The sequence below is a fragment of the Erythrolamprus reginae genome, chromosome 3 (genome assembly GCF_031021105.1).
Source record: "Erythrolamprus reginae isolate rEryReg1 chromosome 3, rEryReg1.hap1, whole genome shotgun sequence".
In the NCBI taxonomy this organism is placed as follows: Eukaryota; Metazoa; Chordata; class Lepidosauria; order Squamata; family Dipsadidae; genus Erythrolamprus; species Erythrolamprus reginae.
This window is the reverse complement of record NC_091952.1, coordinates 143,576,970-143,597,417: the sequence shown is the minus strand read 5'-3', so window position 1 is coordinate 143,597,417 and position 20,448 is coordinate 143,576,970. Positions and strand designations below refer to the sequence as shown.

General features: G+C 43.0%; 1 protein-coding gene across 1 annotated transcript in view; it reads left to right on the top strand.

Annotated features, from left to right (window-relative positions):
* The window catches only part of ARAP3 (ArfGAP with RhoGAP domain, ankyrin repeat and PH domain 3), a 500,752-nt gene that overhangs the window by 245,364 nt on the left and 234,940 nt on the right, over window positions 1-20,448 (top strand). The window contains exon 20 of the mRNA XM_070746896.1: window positions 12,456-12,619. Within this exon, the coding sequence (XP_070602997.1) occupies window positions 12,456-12,619 (164 nt within the window). The remainder of the gene's footprint in view (window positions 1-12,455; window positions 12,620-20,448) is intronic.

Here is a 20,448-nt window from a genome sequence, read left to right as displayed (position 1 = left end):
GAGTTTATGGCCACCATGACAGCCATGGACCTAACCCAAGTAGTTCAGACATGTGCCTGACATGATATTTCTCTCAGAGCAGTTGAGTAATGGTCTGACATAAAGGGGCTTAGAGGTTGTGCCTTTGTCATGGTCAGACCATTTTCTGCTACGGCTTGACTTCAAGGCACCAATCCTTCCATGCAGGGAGGCAGAACCGACTAGGTGGTTCCGCCCCAGACACCTGATGGATCCAGAAGGTTTTCAGAGGGCGCTTGGGGTTTTACCGGATTCACTCGTCCACAGCTTGGCGGAGTCTCTTGCTGTGGCCTGGAACAGGGCTGTTACGGAGGCTCTTGACTGAATTGCGCCGTTGCAACCTTTCTGTGGCAGTAGACCCCAGAGGGCTCCTTGGTTTACTGAGGAGCTCTGGGTGTTGAAACACCAGAAGAGATGTCTAGAGAAGCGATGGAGGAAGAGTAAATCCTAATCTGACCGAACACTTGTAAGAGCTCATATTAAGACTTACAAAGTGGCACTCCAGGCGGCAAGATGTGCATACCATGCCGCCTTGATTGCATCAGCAGAATCTCGCCCGGCCGCTCTGTTTAGGGTGACCCGCTCCCTTCTTAATCATGGGGGAGTTAGGGAGCCCTTGCAGAGCAGTGCTGAGGAATTTAACTCGTTTTTCACTGATAAAGTCGCTCAGATCCAGACAGACCTCGACTCCAATTGGATAGCAGTGTTGGCTGTCAACGAGTCAGTCGAGGTGACTGGGGCCCGTCCTTGTCCATCTGTCTGGGCGGAGTTTGACCTGGTGACACCTGATGAAGTGGACAAGGCCATTGGAGCTGTGAGTTCCACCACCTGCCTACTGGATCCGTGTCCCTCTTGGCTGGTTTCAGCCAGCAGAAAAGTGACACGGAGCTGGATCCAGGAAATTGTCAATGCTTCTTTGAGGGGGGTTTCTTTCTGGCTCCTTATAAGGAGGCACTTGTGTGCCCCCTCCTCAAGAAGTCTTCCGTGAACCCAGTACTTAATAACTATCATCCAGTCTCCAACCTTCCCTTTATGGGGAAGGTTGTCGAGAAGTGCTGGCGCTCCAGCGGTCCTTGGAAGAAGCCAATTATCTAGGCCCTCAACAGTCAGGATTCAGGCCCAGCTACAGCACGAAAACTGCTTTGGTCTGGCAGGCCCGGGACAGGGGCTTGTCCTCTGTCCTGGTGCTTCTTGACCTCTCAGCGGCTTTCAATACCATCAACCATGGTATCCTTCTGCACCGGCTGGAGGGGTTGGGAGTTGGAGGCACTGTCCTTCAGTGGTTCTCCTCCTACCTCTTTGGTCAGTCACAGTTGGTGTTAGTGGGGGGTCAGAGGTCGACCTCTAGGTACCCTTGTGGGGTGCCTCAGGGGTCGGTCCTCTCCCCCTGCTATTTAATATCTACATGAAACCGTTGGGTGAGATCATCCAGGGGCATGGGGTGAGGTATCATCAGTATGCTGATGATACCCAGTTGTACATCTCCACCCCATGTCCAGTCAGCAAAGCAGTGGAAGTGATGTGCCGGTGCCTGGAGGCTGTTAGGGTCTGGATGGGTGTCAATAGGCTCAAACTCAACCCTGACAAGACAGAGTGGCTGTGGGTCTTGCCTCCCAAGGACAATTACATCTGTCCATCCATTACCCTGGGGGGGAATTATTGACCCCCTCAGAGAGGGTCTGCAACTTGGGTGTCCTCCTCGATCCACAGCTAACATTTGAGCACCTTCTTTCAGCTGTGGCGAGGAGGGAGTTTGCCCAGTTCCGCCTGGTGCACCAGTTGTGGCCCTATTTGGACCGGGAGTCACTGCTCACAGTCACTCATGCCCTCGTCACCTCGAAGTTCAACTACTGCAACGGTCTCTACATGGGGCTTCCTTTGAAAAATGTTCAGAAACTTCAGATTGTGCAGAATATGGCTGCAAGAGCTATTGTGGGGCTTCCAAGATCTGCCCACATTCACCAACACTCTGCAGCCTGCACTGGTTGCCGATCAGTTTCCGGTCACAATTCAAAGTGCTGGTAATGACCTATAAAAATTTCCGGTTCCGGTGGAGGAGGAAGCAGGAAGGCGATGTTGCTGCTCCTCCGGACTACGGCAAAATAACACCAAAAATATGGGAAATTGGAGCTAAATTGGACTTGGGGTTCTGCAGGTTTGGAAGATGAGCAGTTGCTGCTCAGAAGGAACCCTCTTTTCTGCTTAGTGCTCCGTGTTCTCTCTGCCCCCAGAGTTTATGGCTCGGTCGGCTGGGCTCCGGAAACGACGGTTTACAGCTTGTTTATAGCTTGTTGTTCACAGCCCCGCAGCACGCTGCCTGCTGTCTGAGCTTAGCAGAGATTGTTTTTATTCAGCGTGGGAAGATCTTGCTGCACCCTTTTCCGTGGCATTTGTTTCAATCTATTTCAGCCACGGAGATTTTGTGGAGGAAGCAGCTGGGCTGCGGGGAAATGGCGGTTCCCTTGATTACAACGGGAGGCTGTAGCTGAGACTGGGGGGAGAGATTGATTGATATTGATAAAAGTGGAGCCTTGAAGGGAGGAGAGAACGAGGAGAGACGGGACCGAGAGGCGAAGGTGACGCTGGCTGGAGGTGCTGCTGCTGGAACGACTCCCCCCCCCCATGAACTAAGGACGCTTGTGAGCTGCTTGGTGGGAGCGCCCAAGCGTCGGAGGCTCTACGGGGTGAAAAGACCTGCATGGAAAGATTAGACTGGATATTGCTGTCGAGGAAGAGGAGATGGTGGTCCGTGAGAGGAGCGTGGAGACTGGGGGAGATGTCGAAGCGATATCGAGGTGGAAAAGAGAGTTCTTGGAGGCCATGCAGTGGGGTCTGGCAGACAGAGAACTGGAAATGTCGCTCGGAAATCAGCAACGCCATCGGAGGCCACCGAGGAGTGACCAGCGAGGGGCGAGGGTCCTATGAGAGCCAAGAGACTGGTGATGGAACTGAGGGACTGAGAAGAGACCTGGGAGACATCATAGCGCCAGAAAAAGGGGTGACTAATATCAAGAAGAGATCCTTTCTTTTAACCAGGCTGAGATACTCCCCTGGGACCCTGAACACTGTTACAATCCAGAACTTCCAATTAAGAACTAATTAAGAATTTTATTGCTGACTAATTTCCGATATTTTTTATATTTTTTATATTTTATATATATATATATATTATATTTATAGTTTTTAAATTAGATAAATTTAGATATTTTTCTTATTGTATTTTAATAATCAAGTTAATCTATTTTAATTATTACTAATTTAATCTTAATATTATTGGAGGGTTTCTTAATGAATGGATGACTGGGGTGTATGTAATATTGTGCATAGGATGAATGATTGGTGTGAGTGTGATGGTTGGAATGGGTGGGGTCGTGGTATGCATGAGATGAATGAAAATAGTATGAACGACAGATTTGGCCCACCTGACGCTCGGGAGACAGGAGAGGAAGGGGCACTGATCTCTGGGGTGGCAGAGGGTCGGAATATTCCAGTGTTGCTGGGGAGAGGCAGATATGGCGGGGGCCACAGAGTTAGCCGTTCCAGGGGAACGAGGGATCGTTGCTTAATAACGATCCCTTGTTCTGGCTCTGTGAGCCCAATCTTGGGTACTGGTGATGAGTGTAACTCTGGCCCTGGGCTCAGGTTGCTGCTGCTCAATGCCAGGTCGGTGGTAAATAAAGCTCTCCTCATCCGGGATTTGATCCTGGATGAGGAGGCCGACCTGGCATGTATTACTGAAACCTGGCTGGGCCCAGAGGGGGGTGTTCCTCTCTCTGAAATTTGCCCAGCTGGGTTTCAGATATGGCATCAACCTCGACCCCAGGGAAGGGGGGGAGGAGTGGCTATTATAGCCAGGGAGAGCCTTTGCCTACGTAGACTCATTGCTCTGGAAATTGCAGGTTGCGAGTCTCTCTTGATGAAGTTGGACTTAGGGGTTCAGGTGGGCTTATTTCTCATGTACCTGCCTCCCAGCTGCGTGTCAAAAGCCCTGCCTGTGCTACTCGAGGAGGTAGCCGGGTTGGCGGTGGAGTTCCCCGGACTTATTGTCCTGGGGGACTTCAACCTGCCGTCACTCGGCGAAACCTCTGGGTTGGCACAGGAGTTCATGGCCACCATGACAGCCATGGACCTGACTCAAGTAGTACAGGGTCCGACTCACGAGGGAGGGCACGCATCTGACATGGTATTCCTTTCCGAGCAATTGAGTAATGGTCTGAGACTAAGGGGCTTAGAAACATTGCCTTTGTCATGGTCAGACCATTTCCTACTACGGCTTGACTTCCTGGCTCCAATCCTTCCCCGCAGGGAGGCGGAACCAATTAAGATGTTCCGCACCAGACGCCTGATGGACCCAGAGGGCTCTCAGACAGCGCTTGGGGTTATTCCAGAGGCACTCATCCACAGTTCGGCAGAGTCTCTTGCGGAGGCCTGGAATATGGCTGCTGCGGAGGCTCTCGACCGGATTGCGCCTTTGCGACCTCTCCGTGGCGCTAGACCCCGTAGAGCCCCATGGTTCAACAAGGAGCTCCGGGAGTTGAAACGCCAAAAGAGACGTCTAGAGAAGCGATGGAGGAAGAGTAGATCTGAATCCGATCGAACACTTGTAAGAGCTTTTATTAAGACTTACAAAGTGGCACTCAAGGCGGCAAGATGCGCGTACCATGCCGCCTTGATTGCATCAGCGGAATCCCGCCCGGCCGCTCTGTTTAGGGTGACCCGCTCCCTTCTTAACCAGGGGGGAGTTGGGGAGCCCTTGCAGAGTAGTGCCGAGGAGTTTAACACGTTTTTCGCTGATAAAGTCGCTCAGATCCGGGCCAACCTCGACTCCAATTGTAAGACAGAGTCGACTGACAACGAGTCAGTCGAGGTGACTGGGGCACGTACTTGTCCACCTGTCTGGGAAGAGTTTGATCTGGTGACACCTGATGAAGTGGACAAGGCGATTGGAGCTGTGAGTTCCGCCACCAGTTTACTGGATCCGTGTCCCTCCTGGTTGGTTTCGGCCGGCAGGGAGGTGACACGGAGCTGGGCCCAGGAGATTACCAACGCTTCCTTGGGGAGGGGAGTTTTTCCATCACTCTATAAAGAAGCGCTCGTGCGCCCCCTCCTCAAGAAGCCCTCCCTGGACCCAGCCATACTTAATAACTATCGTCCAGTCTCCAACCTTCCCTTTATGGGGAAGGTTGTTGAGAAGGTGGTGGCACTCCAGCTCCAGCGGTCCTTGGAAGAAGCCGATTATCTAGGTCCCCAACAGTCGGGTTTCAGGCCCGGTTACAGCACGGAAACCGCTTTGGTCGCGTTGATGGATGATCTCTGGCGGGCCCGGGACAGGGGTTTATCCTCTGTCCTGGTGCTCCTTGACCTCTCAGCGGCTTTCGATACCATTGACCATGGTATCCTTCTGCACCGGCTGGAGGGGTTGGGGGTGGGAGGCACTGTTCTCCAGTGGTTCTCCTCCTACCTCTCTGGCCGGTCGCAGTCGGTGTTAGTGGGGGGTCAGAGGTCGGCTCCTAGGTTTCTCCCTTGTGGGGTGCCTCAGGGGTTGGTCCTCTCCCCCCTGCTAGTCAACATCTACATGAAACCGCTGGGCGAGATCATCCAAGGACATGGGGTGAGGTATCATCAATATGCGGATGATACCCAGCTTTACATCTCCACCCCATGCCCAGTCAACGAAGCGGTGGAAGTGATGTGCCGGTGCCTGGAGGCTGTTGGGGCCTGGATGGGTGTCAACAGACTCAAGCTCAACCCGGATAAGACGGAGTGGCTGTGGGTTTTTCCTCCCAAGGACAATCCCATCTGTCCGTCCATTAACCTGGGGGGGGGGAATTATTGACCCCCTCAGAGAGGGTCCGCAACTTGGGCGTCCTCCTCAATCCACAGCTCACATTAGAAAACCATCTCTCAGCTATGGCGAGGGGGGCCTTTGCCCAGGTTCGCCTGGTGCACCAGTTGCGGCCCTATCTGGACTGGGACTCATTGCTCACAGTCACTCATGCCCTCATCACCTCGAGGTTCGAGTACTGTAATGCTCTCTACATGGGGCTACCTTTGAAAATTGTTCAGAAACTTCAGATCGTGCAGAATGCAGCTGCGAGAGCAGTCATGGGCTTACCCAGGTATGCCCATGTTTCACCATCACTCCGCAGTCTGCATTGGCTGCCGATCAGTTTCCGGTCACAATTCAAAGTGTTGGTTATGACCTTTAAAGCCCTTCATGGCATCGGACCAGAATATCTCCGAGACCGCCTTCTGCCGCACGAATCCCAGCGACCGATTAGGTCCCACAGAGTGGGCCTCCTCCGGGTCCCGTCAACTAAACAATGTCGGTTGGCGGGCCCCAGGGGGAGAGCCTTCTCTGTGGCGGCACCGACTCTCTGGAACCAACTCCCCCCGGAGATCAGAACTGCCCCTACTCTTCCTGCCTTCCGTAAACTTCTCAAAACCCACCTTTGCCGTCAGGCATGGGGAAACTAAACATCTCCCCCTGGGCCCGCTGAATTTATACATGGTATGCTTGATTGTGTGTATGTTAGTATAGGGTTTTTTTAAACTTTTAATATTTTAATTAATTGGATTATGTATTGGATTGTTTTTCACTTGTTGTGAGCCGCCCCGAGTCTTCGGAGAGGGGCGGCATACAAATCCAAATAATAAATAAATAAATAAATAAATAAATAAATAAATAAAGCCCTACATGGCATCAGACCGGAATACCTCCGGGACCACCTTCTGCCGCATGAATCCCAGAGGCCAATCAGGTCCCACAGAGTTGGCCTTCTCCGGGTGCCGTCGACTAAACAATGCCATTTGGCAGGACCCAGGGGAAGAGCTTTCTCTGTGGCAGCCCTGGCCCTGTGGAATCAACTCCCCCCGGAGATTCAAATTGCCCCTACTCTTCCCGCCTTCTGTAAGATGTTGAAGACCTATCTATGTTGCCAGGCAATGGGGGGGAATAACTATCTTGTCCCCCCAGCACCACCTTTTTTTCTGACTGTAATATATGAGAATGGTATGACTGTGTAGTAATGATAGTTTTTTAATATTTATGGGTTTTAAATTGCTTTTAACTTATATTGGATTTGTACTTTGTATATTGTATTGCTGTTGTTGTGAGCCACCCCGAGTCTTCGGAGAGGGGCGGCATACAAATCTAATAAAACTTAAACTTAACTTAGTGATACAGTTGTTAAGTGTCTTCCCCATTGACTTTGCTTGTCAGAAGGTCACAAAAGGTGATCACATGATGCCAGGACAATGAATGAATATGAGCCAGTTGTCAAGCCTCCAAATGTAAATCACATGACCATGGGGATACTGCAACAGTCATAAGTGTGAAAAATGGTCATAAGTCACTTTTTTCAGTATTGTTGAACAGTCACTAAATTAACTTTTATAAGTTCAGGACTTCCTGTTTCATATATTTTTGTAGAGATGCAGTATCGAACAATTATGTTACTGAATATAAATGGTTTAGCATCGCCAGTGAAAAGATATAGACTACTGAAATTAGCGAAAGAAAACTATGTGGATTTCTTATTTCTTACTGAAACTCATAAGGGAAGGAAAAAAACGGATAAATTGATTGAGAGTAAAGAATGGAAATATATTTTTGAGAGTAGAGGAAAAACAAACTGTAAAGGAGTGGCCATATTAATAAATCAAAGAAATGTTTTTCAGGTGATACAAACAAAAGGGGATAAAGAAGGAAGATTATTATTTGTAAAAGGAAAAATGAATCAAAAGATGATAACGTTAGCGGTAATATATGCTCCAAATGTAAATGCTAAACAATTTATTATGAATGCAAAACGTAAACTGGATTTATTTTCAGAGGGGATGGTGATATTCGCTGGGGATTTCAATGTAGAAATAACAGCTAATAACAAAGAAAAGAAGCAATTAAATTTGAATAAGTTGAATATGATAGATTTACACGCTGATAACTCAAATAGGGGGACATATTATTCAGCAAGACACAATAAGTTTAGCTGTATTGATTATATATTCATGAACAAAACAGGAAATATCCAAGTTAAAAAGGCAGAAATCAAAAGTAATTGGATATCTGATCATGCAGCTATAACGGCAGTTATAAAGATTGACCCTACTGGTAGAGAAAGAATTTGGAGATATAATACAATTGTCTCAGCAAGTGAAGAAAATAAGGAAAAAATTCAGAAAGATATTCAGGAATTTTATGAAATAAATCAAAATGATGGAATGAGACAATCAGTTATCTGGGACACGAAGAAGGCAGTTATTAGGGGCAATCTAATTAGTATGGAGTCTTATATTAGAAAAAGTTGGGGGATGGAAAGGGAAAAAAGAATAAGGGAAATAGAATCAATAAGAGAAAATTTGAGAATAACCAGAAATAAAGAATGGAATGACTTGTTAAGACTTAAACAAAGACAATTAAAGGACATAGAGGAAGAAAATTGGAATAATATGAGAATAGCAATGAAACAGAGAATTGAAATATGGGGGAAGAAATCAGCATTACAAATGGCGAAATACCTTAAAAAAAGAAAAGAAAAATTAATAATAAATGGTTTGAAGGATAAGGATGGGGTAATGAAATATGGTAACAGAGAAGTAGAAAATGTAATAAGAGAATTTTATGCAAAATTATATGAAAAAGAACATGTTATGTTACAAGAAATAGAGGTTAAAGAAAGGCTGAATGAGGAAGAAAGACAAAGGTTAAATGCAAATATAACAAGGGATGAAATAATTACAGTGGTAAAAGGGCTAAAACCCGGTAAAGCACCAGGCCCCGATGGATTTACAGGTGAATATTATAAAACGTATATAGAAATTCTATTACCGCATTTGGAGAAACTGTATAATAATATCCTCATAACACTAGATGTTCCACAAACGTGGAAGGTGTCTGAAATTGTAACAATTCCTAAACCAGGTCGAGACTTAAAAGAACCAGGTTCCTACCGCCCAATTAGTCTGCTAAATCAAGATTATAAAATTTTCATGAAAATTTTAGCAAATAGGCTGGAAAATATATTGCCAAGGATAATTGGGAAAGACCAGTATGGTTTTATAAAAGGAAGAAGAATATATGAACCAATTAGAAATATAGTGAATGTGCTCCACCATGCCACCAAAATTAAAAGGAAAATGGGATTATTAAAGTTAGATGTTTACAAAGCCTTTGATAAAATAAACCATGAGTATTTGTTCCAATTATGCAATAGTTTGAATATGGGGAAAGGATTTTGTCAAATAATAAAAGAAATATACAAGGACAACATAGCCTATGTTAGAGTGAATGGAAATAGAACGGAGAAAATAGAAATAAATAATGGGACTAAGCAGGGATGCCCCCTATCCCCGATGCTTTTTGCAATGGCAATTGAAACATTGGCAAACAAAATTAGAAAAGATACACAATGGAAGGGATATCAAATAGGAAGTACGGTATTAAAATTAAATTTATTTGCAGATGATGCTATAATAGTCACAGAAACACCAATAGATATGATTAAAAGAATAATTATAATACTTCAGGAGTTTAAAAACCAATCAGGGTTAAGAGTGAATATGGAAAAATCAGAAATCATTTGTTTAAATACAGGGCCTAAAGAACAAATTGAAATACGGAAGGCATCGGGTTTAAAACTGGGTAGCAAGAAAATGAAATATTTAGGAGTATGGTTATTAAAGAACCCGGGACAAATGGTGGAATTTAATTATAATTTAATATGGAAAAAAATTCAGAAACAAATTAAGAACTGGGAAAATAAAAATTTGAGAAGATTGGCTAAAGTAAGAGCTTTAAAGATGATGATTATCCCAAAAATGCTATATATTTTACAAGTAATGCATGGAACCTTCCCAATAAGAAAGATAAGAGAATGGGACACTAAATTGAACGTGTGGATAGAAGGTAATAAAAGACCAAGAATTAAAAAAAAATGGCTGATAGCAACGGAGGATGAGGGTGGTTGGGGAAATCCAAACTTGGAGTATTATAGGGACGCATATCATATTGATAGGCTAATGGAATTACAATTATTAGAGGAAAAACCATGGGTAGAATTAGAGAAAGAAATTAATGATATTAAGAATCAGGAATTAATATTTAGGAAATGGAATAAGGTAGAAATAAACAGACTATTAGATCCTACTAAAGCGATAATAGAGAGTTGGATGAAATGGCAAGATAAATTGAAAATGACAAACTCTAAATTAGCAACGCTGCATGTGATAAATATAAAGAAAGAAAGTAACCTCACAAAGATAATATGGGAATTAAGGAGGAAAGGGTTACAGAGAATAGAACAGTTATATGAAAGGGACGGAAGAATCAATAAAAATGAAATAGAGAGGTGCCTGGGACAACAAAACTGGTTACAAATTAATGCGATAAGTACATATTTAAGTAAAAGGGAAAACAAAGAAATATTTATGAGACAAGAAACAAATTTAGAAAAGATACTAAGGGATAAGTGCAAGAATATAAAAGCACAAACAGGTAATATATATAGAGAATTATTACAAGTGGAAGAACAAGTAGTAAAAGGATTGACGAGATATTGGCAGGATGAATTAGAAATTGATGAATGGGATATGGAGGGTATAATTGAAAATATTAAAAAAATTAAAAATACAAGAATAAGAGAGATGAGAAGAAAAATATTACATAAATGGTATTATACACCAGTACAATTAGCACGTTTTCAAATAACGAAGAAAGGAAATTGTTGGCATGGGTGCAAGGAAAAAGGAGTATTTATGCATATGTTTTGGGAATGTAATAAAGTTCAAAAATTTTGGAAACAAATACAAGTGGAAGTGAACAAAATTACGAATGGTAATTGGAAAATAACTAAGGAAGCAGCATTATTGATAAAAAATAGTGAGGTAAAAGAATATGAAGAAATCAAAATTGCAGCGATAGAAAGTGCCCAAGCAACTATAGTGCTTGGGTGGAAAAATGACAATAAATGGACGATAAAAAATTGGTGCAAATATATGGTGGATCACATTCACTATGAAATTATGGAAATTAGACTACATAATTATAATGAAGGGAAATTAGCAGCAACAATGAGGCGGTGGGAGAAGGTTAAAAATTATATATTAACAACATCAGTAAGCGATGCAAATGTAAGAAATAAAATTCAATCACTCTATAAAGAATGAACAATGTAACCCAGAGACAAAGCATATGAAGGATATAAAACTGATTCCTCCCTGGTGAAGGGTTTTTTTTCTGTATGGTGATGGTACACTTATGTTTTCCGTTTTGTTTTTTGTTAAATTTTTTAAAAATCAATAAAAAATTATATTTAAAAAAAAAAAAAAAGAGATGCAGTAATTCTTTACATGTAGGAATTACTTATCTTGATTTCCGGTTTGGCATCACTACGGATAGTCGTAGGAAATGGGGTTCCATGAAACTAGGCTGAATCCTCCTCATTGGTGGGCCCTTAAAGGGCTAGAGTTACCCTGAAGGGGTGACAAACAAAGGAGGGGCACCTTGCAGGTCACTGAGAGTGACAACTCTCCTGCTTGATCTGAGGCTTACCTTCCCATCCAACAACAAAGAGGAGAGGTGGCCATTATGGCTGCCATGAAACTGGGACAACCGAAGAAAGAAATATGCTGGAGTGGTGTGTGAACAGTGGACTGGAACTGGGTGAAGTGATTTTCAACTTCTATACTAGAGATTAAACCCCAAATAAAAGAAACTCCAAAAAGATAGACTCTCAAGTGGTAAAAAGGAGGTGAAAAAACACTTAGAGAACGATTACAGAGCTGAAAGAAAATAATTACAACATTTTTAAAATACAGAAAGACTGGAATATTTTTTTGGCAATATTTTGAAAAGGCATATTAAAATGCTGGAAACATTTGGTTGATTATTGGAAGAACTTATTTGACAAAAAAATCAGAATAGATTTTCAGCTATTAGTTTGGGTGTAATGTAGAAATCTTAGGCAATGGTGGCATCTAGTGGTGCAGAGAAATGTGAATGTTATATCTTGCCAATACAGGCTTTATGTCACTTCCAACAATTTATCTGTTTTTACAAAAAGTATAAACCTGTTTTTAGTTATATTAACAGGTACAATGTAACCTGTTAATGTAACTGAAAGCACTATGCAAATTTATTCATTGTGTAAAAACAGATACAACTTTAGAAAATAATGTGTATACAGAGTTGGGCAGCAATTTTATTGCAGAAGGCCATATTCTGATTATTGGGGTGGAATGATTGCCAGGAACACAGAATCCGCAGGGAGCAGATAGTATTGACTATGACAAGATAGTGGAATGCTTGGAAAAAGAGAGGACTTCCTAGAGTAAGTGGGTAATGTTATAGTAAAAAATAAAGCTAATACTCCCGGAAACAAAAAGTAACACATGATTTCTGATTGCTGTAATCACATTTATCCATGCTTCCATTTTAGGACATTCTGTCTTCAAGGAGCATCACAACTAGACTTTTCTTCATGGTGCACAGCTATTCAGAATTCAGCAGGAAGTCAAGGGAATGCCTTGCAAGACCAGCAGCTCAGCAAAAATGGCATCCCCATAATTGTGAGCAGTTGTATTTCATTTATCACTCAATATGGTAAGTTACTCAGAGGTTTCTTCAATCAACCAAAAATAATTTATATCTTATTTTGATCAAAGTAAACCAAACCATCTCCTGCCTGAAAAAGAAAAAAGTCTATTATCCTACATGGGCAAGAATATAAAGCATAAGAATGTGAACCTTGATTTCACTATAAGTTGTATTTGATACAACAGTTGCTAGAGTTCTTTCATAATATCTTAATAGCTTTTCTTCAGTAATTCTTTATCAGTGTTTGCATCTTTGGAAAATTGAGCCAGTTTCTTGACCAGCCATTTCAAATAAGCTGACAGAACTTTAGAATGTAAGAATTGGAAGTGACATTGGAGATCATTTAGTCCAATCTTTTGTGAGGGACAGGAATCCACTATTTCAGTATCCCTGACAAATGCCATTTTTGTCATTGAGTGAGTCAGCTACCTCTCAATATTTGTTTCTATTGCTAAATAGCTCTTAGCATTTGGATTTTTTTTTCTGATGCTCCACTGAAATCTATTTCTTTATCTGCTTTTTTTATCTTCTGAAAACAAATATGAATAATGGTTTTCATGTACTTAAAGAATGCTATCATGTATGACCACATTTGTCTTCAGGCAAATTATCATCTGCATCTTCAGATGTTCTTTTTCAGTTTTTCCTTCCAGCCTTATCTTACCTTGCTTCCTCTTCTCTTTCCTTTGTGGAAAGTTGGACACAAGTTTCTAGCTATAGTTTGACGACTATAGAAAAAAGAAAAATAACAACTATTTATTTATTTATTTATTTATTTATTTATTTATTTATTTATTTATTTATTTATTTATTGTTAGAGTTGAAAGGGACCATGCATGGTCCCTGCTCAGACCATGCCTGAGCAGGAATCCTAAAGCACCCCAGCCAAATGGCAGTCCAATCTCCTCTTGAAAGTGTCCAGAGTTGGGGAGTTCACAACCTCCGCAGGCAGGTTGTTCCACTGGTTGATCGCTGGTTATAGACTGGTGGCAATATACACAAATTAAGGTTTCATAAAGATAAAACAACATAAATACTTAGAAAGGATAACAATATACTAGGCAAATTATTAAGAACAGATAAAAGAAAACTGATTGGGAAAAAATATAAATTTTTAATTAATTGTAAAAATATAGAATGGATATTAAAGGATAACATGATTAGTTGGTGTAGAAATTTAAATAAAGAGATAGATTTAAATACCTGGGAAAAGGTATGGACGTATAACTGGAAAATAACAAAATCAAATACTTTTAAAGAAAATCAGATTAAGATGTTTTATATCTGGCACTTACCACCAAGCAGAATTTCAAAAATGTTTCAAACTAATTCACCCAACTGTTGGAAATGTAAAACAGAAATAGATACCTACTACCATAGTTGGTGGATGTGCCCAAAAGCAAAAGAATATTGGAATTTAATAGAAAAATGGTTGAGAGAAATAACACAACAAGAAATCAACAAAACACCAGATTTTTTTTTTCTAGGCATATCAAATAATAAATACAAAAAAGACATATATTATTTAATGGTTCACATATTAGTAGCAGCCAGGATAGCTTTTGCGCAAAAATGGAAAGATATTGAGATTCCAAAAGAAACAGATATTCTTAAGAAGGTCCTAGACTCCGCCGAGCTAGATATGATGACGAGACGGTTAAACAACCAAGAAGAATCAGAATTTTATGATATCTGGCAGAAAGCATATACAGTGATCCCTCGATTTTCGCAATCTCAATCTTCGCGAAACGCTATATCGCGATTTTTCCACCCGATGACGTCACTCCTTTCCTTTCTCATCTTTCTTTCTTTCTCTCTTTCTCTATCTTGCTTCTTCCTCTCTCACACTCTCTTCCTCCCTCTCTGATCTCTTTCTTTCCTTCTCTCTCTTTCTCTATCTCTCCCCCTCTTGCTCTCGAGCGGCAAGCGAGCAGCCGGGCGGGCGGGTGAATGGGCAAGCGGCAAGCGAGCAGCCGGGCAGGCGGGTGAACGGGCAAGCGGCAAGTGGCAAGCGAATGGCTGGGTGGGCGGGTGACAGGCAAGCGGCAAGCGAGCAGCCGGGCGGGCGGGTGAACGGGCAAGCGGCAAGCGGCAAGTGATCTTGGGGTTTCCCCTTTGCCTGGGCAGCGGGAAGACCCAGGGAAGGTTCCTTCGGCTGCCCAGCAGCTGATCTGCTCCGCAGCGCGGCAGCAGCGAGGAGCCGAAGATGGGGTTTCCCCTTTGCCTGGGCAACGGGGAAACCCCATCTTCGGCTCCTCGCTGCTGCCACGCTGCAGAGCAGATCAGCTGCTGGGAGGCCGAAGGAACCTTCCCTGGGTGCCGCCCGCCGCCCACGCAAACTCCACCATCTGCGCATGTGCGGCCATGAAAAAAAAGGGCGCGCATGCGCAGATGGTGTTTTTACTTCTGCAACCCTACATCGCGAAAAATCGATTATCGCGAGGGGTCTTGGAACGGAACCCTCGCGATACTCGAGGGATCACTGTTCTTGATGGGAAACAAGGAAAAAGGGATAAGTGTGTTGTTATATTATTTTGAATATTTGAATTTAGTAGTAGAATTGTATTAGATGGTAATTATTTACTAATATAAACATAATTTTTTTCTTTCTTCTCTAAAAATTTCTTATTTATATATATATTTTTATAAACTTTGATATAGTTTTAGATTTATTATATTATAACTGATATTTTCACTTTATATATTTACATATATTTTATAGATAAAATTTTTCTTTTATTATTATGATGATGATTTCTACTTTGAGCAGAGTGACTGTAAGCTCCACTAAATGTTGTATGTTATGTTTGTTATGTTTGTTTTTTGAAAAATTAATAAAATATATTTAAAAATAAATAAATATGTTAAAGGGTTAAATAAGGTTCAGGAGGGAATTGTTTTTAATTGGAAAGTGAACACAAGTACAAGAGGACATAATCTGAAGTTAGTTCGGGGAAAGATCAAAAACAACATGAGAAAATATTATTTTACTGAAAGAGTAGTAGATCCTTGGAACAAACTTCCAGCAGACGTGGTTGGCAAATCCACAGTAACTGAATTTAAACATGCCTGGGATAAACATATATCCATCCTAAGATAAAATACAAGAAATAGTATAAGGGCAGACTAGATGGACCATGAGGTCTTTTTCTGCTGTCAATCTTCTATGTTTCTATGTTTCTACCTTTGTGACCAGTCAACCCCCCCCCCCCATGATGGTCGAGACGATCAATGGTCATGTGTTGGTGTCTAGACCAATCAAGTTCATGGCCCAGCCCATGTGCCTGGTCATTGGACAACATGAGGAGGCCATCCAGTTTTATGTCACCAAAGGACTTCATTTTCCCTTCGTCCTTGGCCTGGCCTGGCTGAAAACGCACAACTTCTGCATTCCAACACTTCATGAATGACATTTTCTGGGATTTATTGGACCAATTTGTCATGATTTACCTTGATGACATCCTAATCTATTTTCCTCATGTGCGAGTCACCTCCAGAATCTCCAACAAGTCCTACAACATCTGAGAGGACATCACCTATATGCCAAGTTAGAGAAATGTCAGTTTTATCAGATCACCATTGAATTCTTGGGACATCTTATTTCTGCAGAATGGATTGCCATGGCAGAATGTGTTTGCAAGGCAAGTTAGAGGCCTTGCAAATGTGGCAATCCCTGTATTGGGTGAAAGACATCCAGAGACTCTTGGGGTTCAGGAACTATTACTGGACATTCATCCCGGGGTTCGCCAACCTGACCATACCCCTCACACGGCTCCTGAAAAAGAAAGTGGCATTCCAGTGGGGTGATGCCAAGCAACAGACCTTCCTGATCCTTAAGAAGGCTTTCATAAAGGAACACATCCTCAAACATCCAGACCTTCGTCATCCTTTTGTGGTGGAGGCAGATGCATCAGACATTGCTGTCGGAGCCATGCTTCTTCAGACATGCCAGGATGGCGGGCCCGTTTCCGTGTGCTTATTATTCCAGTAAGCTGAATCCATCCAAGTGCCATTACATCATTTGGGAGAAAGAGCTATTGGCCATCAAGACAGTGTTTGAAACTTGGAGACACCATCATGAGGGAACTTGCTACCTAGTAGAAGTTCAAACTGACTACAAAAACCTGGAGTTCTTGCAAACTGCAAGAAAATTGAATCTGCGTCAGATCCGTTGGTCTTTCTTCTTTGCCAGATTCAACTTTAGAGTCACGTACACCCCAGGATGGCAAAACCTTGTCCCGGAAACCCAAGTACCTCCATGCCAAGGAACTGTTGCCACTTTGAACCATTCTGCCTGTTGAGTTGATCGCAGCCATGCATGATCCATTAGATCTATGAAGATCCGGTAGATCTACGAAGACAGATTCAGGAAGCGCAGCAGCAAGATGACTTTGTGGAACAATGGAAGCAAGAGATTTGAACAAAACTTGCCTTGTATGTTTTCCAAGGGCCTGCTATGCTTCTGAGACCAGTTGTATGTTCCCACCAGGCCACTCTGGGGCCAAATCATGAAACATTGCCATGACAATCCTACAATCGGACATTTTGGTATCTTTAAGACTCTGTACCTTGTGTGTTGGACTTTTTGGTGGCCTAGACTCCAGCATGATGTCCATCCCTATGTGAACTTTTGTGTTCATTGCCGCCAAGCCAAGATAGCTATGGGAGCCCCTCCTGGAGTGTTACAGCTTCTGCCGATGCCAACTAGACCTTGGGAGCTATTTCCATTGACTTCCTGACAAACATACCTGTTTCTGCAGATTTCATGACTGTACTCATGGTGGTGGATGTGCTGACCAAGATGGCACATTTCATTCCCTGTCGAGGAGTGCTGACAGCTCAGGCCACAGCTCATCTGTTCATTCAGCATATCTTTTGGCTACACGGTCTGCCTCACAAAGTGGTGTCTGACAGAGGAGCCCAGTTCACTGCTAAGTTCTGGAAAGAACTCATGGCAGCTCTAGAAGTCCACATATGCCTAGTGTCCATGCAGCACCCAGAGATTGATGGAGGCACAGAGAAAGTGATCAGCATCCTGGAGCAGTACATGCATTGTTTTGTCAATAACCAGCAGAAAGATTGATCAATGTACCTCCCCATGGCTGTTTGCTTTTAACAACTCTCACCACACTTCCACTCAGACTATTCCATTCTTTGCCAACTACAGCTATCATCTCAGATTCTTCCTGCTCACGCTCCTCAATTCCCTAGTTCTAGCCACAGAAGACTTCCTGTCTGAGCTCCAGTCCATCCATGAGATGGTAAAAGGTACTTAAAGAAGACTGCAAGAGATTTACACAGTGCTCACATTGAGACACCCAATCATTGGCTGTTGGAAACCGAGTTTGGTTATTCACCAAGTATCTGTCTCAGAGAAACTTCAACACATCATGGGTTCATTCCCGATGGAAAAGATCAACAATCCAGTGACCTATTATCTGACCTTGCCTAGTTCTCTCCATGTGCACCCAGTATTTCATCGGTCTCTGCTTGTTCCAGTCATCCCTGATTGCCCACTTCAACCTCTTGTTCCAGCCCTGCCAATATCCAGTGTTTGAGATTATCTGCCCAACTTGGTGATTGCTTGTATCTGAGATTCCCGATTGATCAAGGACCGGTTCCAGTACCTTGTCCAATGAACCGAAGGTAGCCCTGTCAATTGCACCTGGGTGGATGTCAATTATGTTGAAGCCCCTGATTTGGCTCATGTTTTTCATTTGCAGTTCACAAACAGACCCCACCCACTGCAAAGGATCTGGGGGAAGGGTCCTGTGGGGGGGGTAGTGATAGTCATAGATTCTGAGGAGGTTGAACTGGGTCCGTCTTGGTACCCTAGGCCAGTGTTCTTGACAACTCAGTCAGACTGAGACTGAGGGAGAATTGCAACCTGAGAAATCTGAGGAACCTCCAGAGACTGTAGAAACCTCAATGATGGTAATGTCTGACTCAGAGGAGGTGGGAGACATTGGAGCATAAGAGCCCCTATTAGATGCCCAGATCAGGAGGTCATGAAGCAGGCAGGAATATCTTTAAGGGAAAAATTCCAGAAAGAAAGTCTAGACATCTCTAGGAAACAGTTGACCACCCCAAGACAGTATATAAGTGAGGATTTGTGGATAAAGGGATGTGGAGTTCCAATGTTTGTAATGGTGGAAGTCCTAGATTTGGGGTTCCAGAAATGCTTCACTGGCAAACTGCTGTTACGCTTTTAAATCCATCAAGCTGGGATGCAGGCATCTGAGGAAAGCCTAGAGATCTATGAGTGAGTGTGTGTGTGTGATCAAAGAACATTATCTCACTGAGGAATGTTGTAATTAGCTTTGATTCTTGGCTTCACCCCGTTCCTTATCTCTTAACCAGTTTAACTGGGAAAGCTGCTAACATGGACTGAACACCTGACCTTGCTTGTATAAATCCCGTTTTAAATATAAGAGTATTTGATTTGAAATCTCTGCATGTGGATTCTCTCTTTGTTCCAATCAGAGTAGCACAGAGTTGAACAAATGGTTGAAATTAAATATTTAAATAACGTTTTAGCAGTTGCTAATGAATAAGAGAAAGATATTTCAGATTCAGAAGAGCCTCAGTGATGCAGTGGTTAGAGTGCAGTACTGCAGGCTACTTCTGCTGATCACCGGCTTCCAGCAGTTTGGCTCTTCAGTAGGCTCAAGGCTTACTCAGCCTTCCACCTTTCCAAAATTGGTAAAATGAGACTCAGATTTTGAGGGGGTAATATGGTTACTCTCTGTAAACCACTTAGAGATGGCTGTAAAGCACTGTGAAGCAGTATATAAGCAGAATGGGACTTTTTGCCTTCTCCATTTCTCCAATCATGTTTCGTCCTCAGCCTTCTGTCCTCCAGCCATTTGGTGCTGTCTTTTCTCCCAGGCCTTTTTGCCAAATGGACTCAAAAGCACTTTCACCCTGGCCTTTTGGATGCGGGGGATACTTTCCTGTCAACCAATCAGGGGATTCATTCCTTTTCATTCCCTACCACTCTGCCTATGCATTTTTTAGAAGACGGAGTGGGAGTTTTATATTTTAATTTGATTAGAAGTAAGGCAGAAATTGAAACAACAAATGTGTGCAGTTTCCCTTTCTTTATTAAAAAAACTATACTTCCTAGAAACTTTTCTAGTTCAGTGATTCTAAAATAAAATTACATCCCCTCCTTAAGAATCCCACCCTGTTCTTCATTCCTTGTGCTTTATAGGAGAAAGAACGAGAGGGGGAAACCTGCCTCCCTGCCTCCCCCTCCCCCCATCTCTCTGTGTGTATGTGCTTTTTAAGAGAAGGAACGGGAGGGGACAACCACTTTCTATCTCATTCCAGCAAGAGGGGAAAATTGGAGATGCAACCCTTTTGCACTCTATATGTCCAGAAACCCCAGATTATAACCACCCAATGGACAAACCGGAAGTTTGGAAAACACACTTCTGGTTTGCCCATTGTGCTATTTTTTGCACTCTGGAGGGTTCAGGGAAGCTTCCCGAAGCCCTGGCGTACAAAAAACAGCCCAACGAACAAACAGGAAGTTCAGAAAATGCACTTCCAGTTTCCCATTGTGCTGTTTTTTGCACTCCAGTGGGTTCAGGGAAGCTTCATGAAGCCCCAAAGTGCAAAAAACAGCCCAACGGGCAAACCAGAAGTGCTTTTTCCAAACTTCCAGTTTGCCTGTTTGGCCATTTTTTCATGTTCCAGGCTTTATTGAGGCCTGTGCACATGCACAGAGATGGAGGGGATTGTGTGCATGTGCAGGGGTATCAGGTGTGTGCGCATGCATGTGGGGAGGGAAGGGGTGTGGACACATGCACATATGCTGGCACATCCACTCA